Source organism: Pseudophryne corroboree, chromosome 9 (assembly GCF_028390025.1).
Source record: "Pseudophryne corroboree isolate aPseCor3 chromosome 9, aPseCor3.hap2, whole genome shotgun sequence".
NCBI lineage: Eukaryota > Metazoa > Chordata > Amphibia > Anura > Myobatrachidae > Pseudophryne > Pseudophryne corroboree.
Genome location: NC_086452.1, coordinates 7,555,634 through 7,568,047, shown reverse-complemented (window position 1 = coordinate 7,568,047; position 12,414 = coordinate 7,555,634). Strand labels below are relative to the sequence as shown.

The 12,414-nt window shown below is 50.6% G+C and overlaps 1 protein-coding gene across 3 annotated transcripts in view; it reads left to right on the top strand.

Annotated features, from left to right (window-relative positions):
• The window catches only part of LOC134957226 (cytochrome P450 4A4-like), a 96,344-nt gene that overhangs the window by 47,723 nt on the left and 36,207 nt on the right, over positions 1-12,414 (top strand). For all 3 annotated transcript variants that reach the window (XR_010186528.1, XR_010186529.1, XM_063938929.1), the window contains exons 5-7: positions 3,596-3,720; positions 7,740-7,891; positions 10,058-10,164. Coding sequence is in view for 1 of the 3 variants with exons in the window: in XM_063938929.1 (XP_063794999.1) it covers positions 3,596-3,720; positions 7,740-7,891; positions 10,058-10,164 (384 nt within the window). In the remaining 2 variants the exon portion in view is untranslated. The remainder of the gene's footprint in view (positions 1-3,595; positions 3,721-7,739; positions 7,892-10,057; positions 10,165-12,414) is intronic.

Sequence of the window (12,414 nt, the reverse complement as noted above, 5' to 3'; positions counted from 1 at the left end):
TGCCTAGGGAACAGCGATATGCCACGGTACAGCAGGAATGCCTGGCTATCAAGTGGGCAGTAGAGACTCTGAGGTACTATCTCAGTACAGGACAGGAGTTCACCTTTATCACCGATCACGCTCCGCTCCGATGGATGTGCCTGAATAAGAAGACCAACACCTGGGTAACACGGTGGTTCCTTGCCCTCCAGCCGTACCGCTTCAAGGTCCAGCACAGAGCAGGAGGATTACAGGGCAATGCAGATGCCCTTTCAAGGAAGTTCCTCTCCTCAAAAGGTGCAGAGCTGTGTGGGGTGAAGCTAGAGGGGAAGAGGAGGACTCAGAGAGAGACCGACCCAAAAAGAGGTACGCCTGCTGAGATCGGCGAGCAGGTATGTGCGCCAAAGATGGACTCGGCTTCACCCGTAGGCTGGAAGCTTAGGGGGAGGATATGTGGCAGTCCAGACCGAATGCCACCCCAGGTGTTTGCAGGACAGGGCACAACAGTTCAGGTGCCCCGGGCTAAGGCGACCTGGGTTTAGGACTGGACCAAGAGGAAGCCCCAGGGAGGTGTTGGGACACAGCAGGTTGTCTCTTTAATGTTGTGTAAAAGATTATCTGGCAGTTGGAAATTATTGTATTGTATTGCTGCTGATACACAGAAATACCCGGCAATTTCATACATGAGATCCCATCCATGCAAGTCCGGTCCAGGTATTGTGTATACGCTGTTTGTGAACTGGGGCCTAATCAGATAGAACACAGGTTGTGAAAGCGAGGAATTCACCTCTCAAGCGCAGTCCATTAGTACAGGGGCCCCTCAGGGTTGTGTCCTCTCACCCCTGCTCTTCTCCCTGTACACAAATGACTGCACCTCAGAGGCGCAATCAGTAAAGATCATCAAATTTGCCGATGACACCACCGTCATTGGCCTCATCAAGGACGGGGACAAATCGGCCTATAGACGGGAAGTAGACCGGTTGGCCCAGTGGTGCACCCACCACAACCTTGCTCTCAACCTCCTTCAAAACTGTCGAGATGACCACCATAATATAGTATTGCACCCCCCACCAAACCCCCCCCCCCCCTCCGTTTTTGTTTCTCTCTCTCTCTCTTTTCCTTGACCTCTTCTCTCTCTCTCTTTTCCTCGACCTCTTCTTTCTATCTACCCAATCCCTGGCCCGTCGGAGACCTTTTTCCTCTCTCTCCCTCTCCACTCACTATACATATCTATCTCTTATTATTTCTGATATATTTTGGATATTGGAATCAATAGATGTATGTATATTTGATATTTTTTCTCTCTCTCTTTTCTTTTTTCTTTATTCCTTTTTCTGGTTATTGTAAATATAACTTGTTGAGTTTTAAATTTCCAATCTTGTCAACACGATATTATATAGTTGTTGTTTTTTCTCCTCCTTTTATATGGTAACCAGATGTAATTCTGCTTTTGTTAACTTTTCGGTCTATATTTTCTTATGTTGGAATATTACACATACAGTTTTGTATTGTTATGTATGTTTATTATTCTCAATAAAAATGTTATGATCGGAAAAAAAACCTGTTGAGATGATCGTGGACTTTGTAATCACATGTTCATCTGTGCAGCCAGATTCTTAAAGGTACACTACCTCATCTAGCTAATGTACATAAACTATCTTCATAGATACTACAGACTTCAGGAAGAAGTCATCTAGTGCACCTCCGCTAACGATTGCTAGTGGACGCCTTCAAGTTTCTAGGGACCACAATCTCCCGGCACATTAAATGGGTCCAACGCCGATGCCACTATCGGGAAAGCCCAGCAGAGGTTGTTCTTCCTCAGGCAACTAAGGAAGCTTCTGCTCCTCTTCTACTCCGCGATTGTGGAGTCGGTACTGCGCTCCTCGATACTGGTATGGTACGGCTCCGCCATCGCGAGGGACAGATGCCGGCTCCAAAAGGTGGTCAGAACCGCAGAGAAGATCATCGGGGCCGTCCTTCCCTCAGTCCAGGACCTGAACCAGTCCAGAGCTAAAAAGCGGGTAGTCAAGAAAGTAAAGGACCAGCTACACCCCGACCACAGCATGTGTAACTTGCTTCCTTCAGGCAGGTGTTGCAGGGCCATCCCCGCCAGGTCCACCAGAAGCCTCAAAAGTTTCTTTCCCCAAGCGGTGCGCCGGCTGAACTCCTGAACATTGACTGACTAGACCTAGATGCAACTCACTTGTGTCCCTACTGTATACCTATCTGTGTGACTTTACTTGCTCACCCCACCCCTGGCTTATCTGTTACCTACTTGGCTGTTGTATAGCAAAATTATGACAAATCCCTAGTATACGCACGAACACCTGGCCAATAAATCTGATTCTGATCCTGATAAAGGTGCCCATTGAACTTGATGTGAAAAGTCTGTTTGCTAAGCTGTGGATGTAAACGGTCAGCATGTCTTTCATACAACTGTGTCAGCGTCTTGTCTGGTGGAAGGTCGCTTGTTACTATATATATATATATATATATGTGTGTCCCACTTCCAACAAGTAGCGGCCCCTAAGGGGTAGACAAGCCCCGAAACGTTGGCCTTGCTGTGACATGAATTAAGATGCACACTTGATTTTTTTACCACGAAAGAGTCTCCGAGTGCCGCTGCTTGTTGGAAGTGGGACACATATGCTATGTTTCCAGAGGGCACCGGAGCCTAACAGCATTTAAGGGTGAGTGCCGGTCCAACAGACTATATATATATATATATATTATATATATAATAAATATATATATATATATATATATATATATATAAAATATACATAGTACTGTGCAAAAGTTTTAGGCAGGTATGGGAAAAATTCTGCAAAATAAGAATTCTTTCTAAAATAGTGGTGTTAATAGTTTATTTTTATCAATTAACAAAGTGCAAAGTGAATGAACAGAGAGAAATCTAAATCACATCAATATTTGCTGTGACCTGCCTTTGCCTTCAAAACAGCATCAATTCTTGTAGGTACACTTGCACACAGTTTTTGAAGAACTCGGAAGGTAGGTTGTTCCAACAGGTGTGCTAAATCCCTGGCGGTCGGGATGCCGCTGGTCACATGACTAACACTAATTTAATAATTTTTACAACCTCCTCCCCTGTTCCCTACCCTAACACTAACCCGCCTGGGGTGTAGGTTAAGATTTGTGAGGTGTCTGCTAGAGTTAATACAGCGGGGGTGGCTGTTAGGGCTAAGAATCGGAGAGGGGGGGGGGGGGGGGTTGTGGCTAGGCTGACCCTCCCCACCCCTCTAGTGTCTTATCCTAACCCCCCCAGAGCCCCTTACCCTACCAGTCACACTGATACCTTCGGGATGTTGGCGGTCGGCTTTCTGGCAGCGAGATTCTGAGTGGTGTCGGGATTCGGGCTAAGGTCACATGACCATCGGCATCCCATCCCAAACATCTTGGAGAACTAACCGCAGATCTTCTTTGGATGTAGGACCCCCGCCTCCCACCCCTTGCTAATGAGGTCCCAAAGGGGATTTCCTGTAACATCAGGCTGATTACTGGGAATTACATTCAGGCCCTTTTCCCTCCTCACCTCAGGGACCAGATTGCACATGGTGTATTCTCTTCATACTGTGGCCTCTCATTGTTTCAGGACAAATGGGAGAAGCTGGTCCCCAAACAGAAGCCGGTGGAGCTCTTCCATTATGTCAGCCTCATGACCCTGGACAGCATTATGAAATGCGCCTTCAGCTACGAGAGCGACTGCCAGAATGACAGGTTGGTAATGTAGAGTCATCGGCTCCTATTTATCACCGTTTTCCCATTAAACAAAAAAACATTTTCCAGACGTAGGTTGCATATAAGATGGCGGTTCTGTCTCAGGTCTGGCGGCTGCATATAAGATGGCGGTGCTGTCTCAGGTCTGGCAGCTACATATAAGAGGCGGTGCTGTCTCAGGTCTGGCGGCTGCATATAAGATGGCGGTGCTGTCTCAGGTCTGGCAGCTACATATAAGAGGCGGTGCTGTCTCAGGTCTGGCGGCTGCATATAAGATGGCGGTGCTGTCTCAGGTCTGGCAGCTACATATAAGATGGCGGTTCTGTCTCAGGTCTGGCGGCTGCATATAAGATGGCGGTGCTGTCTCAGGTCTGGCAGCTACATATAAGAGGCGGTGCTGTGTCAGGTCTGGCAGCTACATATGAGATGGCAGTGCTGTGTCAGGTCTGGCAGCTACATATAAGATGGTGGTGCTGTGTCAGGTCTGGCAGCTACATATAAGATGGCGGTGCTGAGTCAGGTCTGGCGGCTGTATATAAGATGGCGGTGGTGAGTCAGGTCTGGTGGCTGTATATAAGATGGCGGTGCTGAGTCAGGTCTGGTGGCTGTATATAAGATGGCGGTGGTGAGTCAGGTCTGGTGGCTGTATATAAGATGGCGGTGCTGAGTCAGGTCTGGCGGCTGCATATAAGATGGTGGTGCTGTGTCAGGTCTGGCAGCTACATATAAGATGGCGGTGCTGAGTCAGATCAGGCGGCTGTATATAAGATGGCGGTGGTGAGTCAGGTCTGGTGGCTGTATATAAGATGGCGGTGCTGAGTCAGGTCTGGCGGCTGCATATAAGATGGTGGTGCTGTGTCAGGTCTGGCAGCTACATATAAGATGGCAGTGCTGTGTCAGGTCTGGTGGCTGTATATAAGATGGTGGTGCTGTGTCAGGTCTGGCAGCTACATATAAGATGGCAGTGATGTGTCAGGTCTGGCGGCTACATATAAGATGGCGGTGCTGTGTCATGTCTGGCAGCTACATATAAGATGGCAGTGCTGTGTCAGGTCTGGCGGCTACATATAAGATGGCGGTGGTGAGTCAGGTCACATGGCTGCATATAAGATGGCGGTGGTGAGTCAGATCAGGCGGCTGTATATAAGTTGGCGGTGCTGTGTCAGGTCTGGCGGCTGCATATAAGATGGTGGTGTTGTGTCAGGTCTGGCGGCTGCATATAAGATGGCGGTGCTGTCTCAGGTCTGGCAGCTGCATATAAGATGGCGGTTCTGTCTCAGGTCTGGCGGCTGCATATAAGATGGCAGTGCTGTCTCAGGTCTGGCAGCTACATATAAGAGGCGGTGCTGTCTCAGGTCTGGCGGCTGCATATAAGATGGCGGTGCTGTCTCAGGTCTGGCGGCTGCATATAAGATGGCGGTGCTGTCTCAGGTCTGGCAGCTACATATAAGATGGCAGTGCTGTCTCAGGTCTGGCGGCTGCATATAAGATGGCGGTGCTGTCTCAGGTCTGGCAGCTACATATAAGATGGCGGTTCTGTCTCAGGTCTGGCGGCTGCATATAAGATGGCGGTGCTGTCTCAGGTCTGGCAGCTACATATAAGAGGCGGTGCTGTGTCAGGTCTGGCAGCTACATATGAGATGGCAGTGCTGTGTCAGGTCTGGCAGCTACATGTAAGATGGTGGTGCTGTGTCAGGTCTGACAGCTACATATAAGATGGCGGTGCTGAGTCAGGTCTGGCGGCTGTATATAAGATGGCGGTGGTGAGTCAGGTCTGGTGGCTGTATATAAGATGGCGGTGCTGAGTCAGGTCTGGCGGCTGCATATAAGATGGTGGTGCTGTGTCAGGTCTGGCAGCTACATATAAGATGGCAGTGCTGTGTCAGGTCTGGCGGCTTCATATAAGATGGCGGTGCTGTGTCATGTCTGGCAGCTACATATAAGATGGCAGTGCTGTGTCAGGTCTGGCGGCTACATATAAGATGGCGGTGGTGAGTCAGGTCACATGGCTGCATATAAGATGGCGGTGGTGAGTCAGATCAGGCGGCTGTATATAAGTTGGCGGTGCTGTGTCAGGTCTGGCGGCTGCATATAAGATGGTGGTGTTGTGTCAGGTCTGGCGGCTGCATATAAGATGGCGGTGCTGTCTCAGGTCTGGCAGCTGCATATAAGATGGCAGTTCTGTCTCAGGTCTGGCGGCTGCATATAAGATGGCAGTGCTGTCTCAGGTCTGGCAGCTACATATAAGAGGCGGTGCTGTCTCAGGTCTGGCGGCTGCATATAAGATGGCGGTGCTGTCTCAGGTCTGGCAGCTACATATAAGATGGCGGTTCTGTCTCAGGTCTGGCGGCTGCATATAAGATGGCGGTGCTGTCTCAGGTCTGGCGGCTGCATATAAGATGGCGGTGCTGTCTCAGGTCTGGCAGCTACATATAAGATGGCGGTTCTGTCTCAAAGTCTGGCAGCTACATATAAGATGGTGGTGCCGAGTCAGGTCTGGCAGCTACATATAAGATGGTGGTGCTGTGTCAGGTCTTGCAGCTACATATGAGATGGCGGTACTGAGTCAGGTCTGGCGGCTGTATATAAGATGGCGGTGGTGAGTCAGGACAGGCGGTTGTATATAAGATGGTGGTGCCGAGTCAGGTCTGGCAGCTACATATAAGATGGTGGTGCCGAGTCAGGTCTGGCAGCTACATATAAGATGGCGGTTCTGTCTCAGGTCTGGCGGCTGCATATAAGATGGCGGTGCTGTCTCAGGTCTGGCAGCTACATATAAGATGGCGGTGCTGTCCCAGGTCTGGCAGCTACATATAAGATGGCGGTTCTGTCTCAAAGTCTGGCAGCTACATATAAGATGGTGGTGCCGAGTCAGGTCTGGCAGCTACATATAAGATGGCGGTGGTGAGTCAGGTCTGGCAGCTACATATGAGATGGCGGTACTGAGTCAGGTCTGGCAGCTACATGTAAGATGGTGGTGCTGTGTCAGGTCTGACAGCTACATATAAGATGGCGGTGCTGAGTCAGGTCTGGCGGCTGCATATAAGATGGTGGTGCTGTGTCAGGTCTGGCAGCTACATATAAGATGGCAGTGCTGTGTCAGGTCTGGCGGCTGCATATAAGATGGTGGTGCTGTGTCAGGTCTGGCAGCTACATATAAGATGGCAGTGCTGTGTCAGGTCTGGCGGCTGCATATAAGATGGTGGTGCTGTGTCAGGTCTGGCAGCTACATATAAGATGGCAGTGCTGTGTCAGGTCTGGCGGCTGCATATAAGATGGTGGTGCTGTGTCAGGTCTGGCAGCTACATATAAGATGGCAGTGCTGTGTCAGGTCTGGCGGCTGTATATAAGATAGAGGTGCTGAGTCAGGTCTGGCGGCTGTATATAAGATGGTGGTGGTGAGTCAGGTCTGGCGGCTGTATATAAGATGGAGGTGCTGAGTCAGGTCTGGCGGCTGCATATAAGATGGCGGTGCTGAGTCAGGTCTCGTGGCTGTATATAAGATGGCGGTGCTGAGTCAGGACAGGCGGTTGCATATAAGATGGCGGTGCTGAGTCAGGTCTGGCGGCTGTATATAAGATGGCGATGCTGAGTCAGGTCTGGCGGCTGTATATAAGATGGCGGTGGTGAGTCAGGACAGGCGGTTGTATATAAGATGGCGGTGCTGAGTCAGGTCTGGCGGCTGTATATAAGATGGCGGTGCTGAGTCAGGTCTGGCGGCTGTATATAACATGGCGGTGCTGAGTCAGGTCTCGTGGCTGTATATAAGATGGCGGTGCTGAGTCAGGATAGGCGGTTGCATATAAGATGGCGGTGCTGAGTCAGGTCTGGTGACTGCACATAAGATGGCGGTGCTGAGTCAGGTCTGGTGACTGCACATAAGACACAGCCATGTATCCGCATGCGATCAGACGCAGGGGGCGGGATTGCCGTTACAGTGTATCACCTCTCAGGTCACCTTACTGCGTGCTCAGTATCAGATCAGTGCTCTCATCCGCGTCCCTTCTCTGTCCCTGCAGTGAAAGCGCCTACATCAAGGCCGTCTATGACCTCAGCTATCTGGCAGATTACAGGTTCTGCTGCCTGCCCTATCATAATGACATCATTTTCCACCTGAGCCCCCACGGCTTCCGCTTCCGCCGAGCATTGAAGACGGCGCATCAGCACACAGGTGAGAAGGCTCTGTTGTACATACATAGGGGGATGTGTTGTGATTACAGGGGGAGCACAGCACCGGCGTAGCACCAGGAGCCCGGTTTGAAACATAGGGGCCTATACATTATCTAGGAGCTGACTGGCCCTGTATGAAGAAGCACCGGGGCTGGCTGGCCCCGTATAACGAAGCACCGGGGCTGACTGGCCCCGTATAACGAAGCACCGGGGCTTACTGGCCCCGTATAACGAAGCACCGGGGCTTACTGGCCCCGTATAATGAAGTACCGGGGCTGACTGGCCCCATATAACAAAGCACCGGGGCTGACTGGCCCTGTATAACGAAGCACCGGGGCTTACTGGCCCCGTATGACGAAGCACCGAGGCTTACTGGCCCCGTATAACGAAGCACCGGGGCTGACTGGCCCCGTATAATGAAGCACCGGGGCTGACTTGCCCCGTATAACGAAGCACCTTGCTCGCCACGAGTGAATGATATAGTACTGGAGCAATTCAGAGTTGCTCTGGTTGCAAGACATAGAAAAGCAGCTTTCCTGCGCGTCTTATCGCCTCTACTTTCTAGCGGTGGAAGTCCAGCCTGCTGGGCAGTGTAAGTGTGCATATGGTAGACTGAGATCACGCATGCGCACACAGCGGATTGGTGGTGATGGGAGGATCTGACCGGACGCCTCTTCACACCGCAGAAATCTTTCCAGTAGGAAGGAGAGCGCCTCTGGGAACTCACGCCATCTGAAGATGCTGTTGGTTCCCGCAAGCAAACTCCGCTAGCATCCTGTGCTGAGTACTGGGGGGGACACTGGGTCCCTGAGAATAAATGTCCGGTCACGTAATTATGTTCCTGCGTGTGTACCTGGCCCGTAAGAGGCGATGATGAGGATAAGGCCACATATCCAGCACAGTATATCATTTGGTTTTCCTCGTCACCAGGCCAGTGTTAGGGATGAATGTATCCGGACAGCTCAGACTGTAAGTTTGGAGACAAATGACGGAAATTACACTAGACAAAGGGGTCTATTTACTAAGCCTTGGATGGAGATAAAGTCGCTGGAGATACAGTACCAGCCAATCAGCTCCTGACTGTCATTTTTCAAACATAGCCTGTGACATGGCAGTTAGGGGCTGATTGGCTGGTACTTTGGGAATCATTCCGAGTTGTTCGCTCTCTAGCTGATTTTAGCAGCATTGCACGCGCTAGACCGCCGCCCTCTGGGAGTGTATCTTAGCTTAGCAGAATAGCGAACGAAAGATTAGCAGAACTGCGAATAGAAAATTCTTAGCAGTTTCTGAGTAGCTCCAGACTTACTCCTAGATTGCGATCAGCTCAGTCAGTTTCGTTCCTGGTTTGACGTCACAAACACGCCCTCCGTTCGGCCAGCCACTCCCCCGTTTCTCCAGACACTCCCGCGTTTTTCCCTGACACGCCTACGTTTTCCGCACACTCCCAGAAAACGGTCAGTTTCCGCCCAGAAACACCCACTTCCTGTCAATCACACTCCGATCACTTCAACGAGGAAAATTCTTCATTCGGACATTAGTAAATCTACTAAGTTTTGTGCTAAAATACTTAGCGCATGCGCACTGCGTACCATGTGCATGCACATTTTTGCCTTAATCGCTCCGTTGCGAAAATCGTCAACGAGCGATCAACTCGGAATGACCCCCTTTATCTCCAGTGACTATGGGGGACATTTACTAAGCAGTGATAATAGTGGAGAAGTGAGCCAGTGGAGATATATCACCATCAACCAATCAGCAGCTCTGTATCATTCTATAGTATGCAAATGATAGATGTTACTTCAGTGCTGATTGGTTGCCATGGGTACTTCTCCACTGGCTCACTTCTCCGCTCTTATCACTGCTTAGTAAATGTTCCCCTTTATCTCCATCCAAGGCTTAGTAAATAGACCACAAAGTTTCGGGCAGATTTATCAAGCCTCAGAGTGATAAATTGCAAGGTGATAAAGTCCCGACTAATCAGCTCATAACTGTCATTTTTGAAACCCAGTCTGTAACATGACAGTTAGGAGCTGATTGGCCAGTACTTTATCTCCGTGCTATGTATCACTCTCCAAAGCTTGATAAATCTGGGCCAAAATGTTTGGAACAGGGATTGCTGGAGAGCCTGCACCGGGTAATAATATACTTCTTGTGTATTTACCACCAGATACAGTCATTAAAGAGAGGAAACAGTCCCTGAAGGATTATACGGAGCTGGAGAAGATACAGCAGAAGAGACACCTGGATTTCCTGGATATCCTCCTCTGCGCTAAGGTAATGCGCACGGCGCAGGCGGGAATTGTCTGCGTCACCCCCTGGCGGTCCTGCAGGTCATAGACGTTACACTGGCATTTGTGCCCTACTGGTGTAAAGAGAAAATCCCGGGATGGAACCCACTAGAGAAATGTGACCGGGGCATTAGCTGGGTGTGACGGTATACCGTTATATACAGTCACTTTATGTACTATTATCATACAATAAATATCTTACATCATCGCCTGAAACCAAAATACACTTATACAGAAACCTCTGAGTTATCCACTGTGCAGGGTTCCCATCCTGTACAGACTGACACTTCCCTGTACTGCCCGGTACACCGCTCTAAGAGGTGATCAATGGAAAATCATTATGTCATACTCATAAATATGCATCAGAGAGGCTCCCTGCCGCTAGGAGAGGCTCCCTACCACCAGGAGAGGCTCCCTGCCGCTAGGAGAGACTCCTTACCACCAGGAGAGGCTCCCTGCCGCTAGGAGAGACTCCTTACCGCTAGGAGAGGCTTCATGCCACTAGGAGAGCCTCCTTACCACTAGGAGAGACTCCTTACCGCTAGGAGAGACTCCTTACCACTAGGAGAGACTCCTTACCACTAGGAGAGACTCCATACCGCTAGGAGAAGCTCCATGCCGCTAAGAGAGTCTCCATGCCGCTAGGAGAAACTCATTACCACTAGGAGAGACTCCTTACCACTAGGAGAGACTCCATACCGCTAGGAGAGGCTCCATGCCGCTAAGAGAGTCTCCATGCCGCTAGGAGAAACTCATTACCACTAGGAGAGACTCCTTACCACTAGGAGAGACTCCATACCGCTAGGAGAGGCTCCATGCCGCTAAGAGAGTCTCCATGCCGCTAGGAGAAACTCATTACCACTAGGAGAGACTCCTTACCACTAGGAAAGACTCCTTACCGCTAGGAGAGGCTCCCTACTGTTAGGAGGGGATCCCTAGTTAGAAGAGGCTCCCTACCCCTTAGGAGAGGCTCCCTACCACTAGGAGAGGCTCCCTGCCGCTAGGAGAGGCTCCCTACCGCCAGGAGAGGCTCCCTGCCGCTAGGAGAGGCTCCCTGCCGCTAGGAGAGACTCCCTGCCGCTAGGAGAGACTCCTTACCACTAGGAGAGACTCCTTACCGCTAGGAGAGGCTCCATGCCACTAGGAGAGACTCCTTACCGCTAGGAGAGACTCCTTACCACTAGGAGAGACTCCATACCGCTAGGAGAGGCTTCATGCCACTAGGAGAGACTCCTTACCGCTAGGAGAAACTCCTTACCACTAGGAGAGACTCCTTACCGCTAGGAGAGGGTCCCTACTGTTAGGAGGGGATCCCTAGTTAGAAGAGTCTCCCTGCCACAAGGAGAGGCTCCCTACCCCTTAGGAGAGGCTCCCTACTATTAGGAGAGACTCCCTACCACTAGGAGAGGCTCCCTACCACTAGGAGAGACTCCCTACCAGTAGGAGAGGATCCCTAGTTAGGAGAGGTCCTCGCCCTGTAGGAGAGGCTCCCTACTGTTAGATGACCAAATATAAACCTGCAGAATTGAGGTGTATGTGCGTTTGCTATATAGCCAGGCCCAGAGCTACATTTTGTTTCTCCGGGTCACTATACTGCGCTGTCCCACCCTCTCCACCACGTACTCTGTGACTCTCCCCACTACTTCCACTCTGTATACAATAAATGCATGGTTACATGTCTTTAACATGTAAATAATACATTATCAGTCTTCACCCCTCTCCGTCCCCATCTCCCTTCACACTCCTGGCCGCCTCCTTCACTCTGACAATGACCAGTGCCTCTCTTTTCCCATCCTCCTCCTACTCCCATGCTGCTCCCTAACACCGGAACTCTCTCCTTCTCCAATCAGACTCTCCACCTCTCTCGCCAAAGGTACACATGGCCTATCACAACCTCTTTATCATAGCCTTCCAGCTCTCATCCTAATCCATCCCTTGTATCCTCTCCCCCTCTGACTCACCTGTCTGACTGACCCTCCCCTATAGAGTGTAAGCTCTCGCGAGCAGGCCCCTTTCCTTACCAGTGCCCTTATCTAGTTCCCATGGTACCCCAGGAGATTCAGTAAGGATTGCAATCCCTTTTATCCCCTCCCCCTCTGACTCACCTTGGCCTTGCCACTCCTGGGAAGCAGGGCCTATACCCCCACATTTTCCGCATCGATGGCTGCTCCCGCCCCTTTCCTCCCGGCGGGTGCCTCTGCTTGCTATTGGTGGCTCTGAGCCTGCCCGCTGCGTC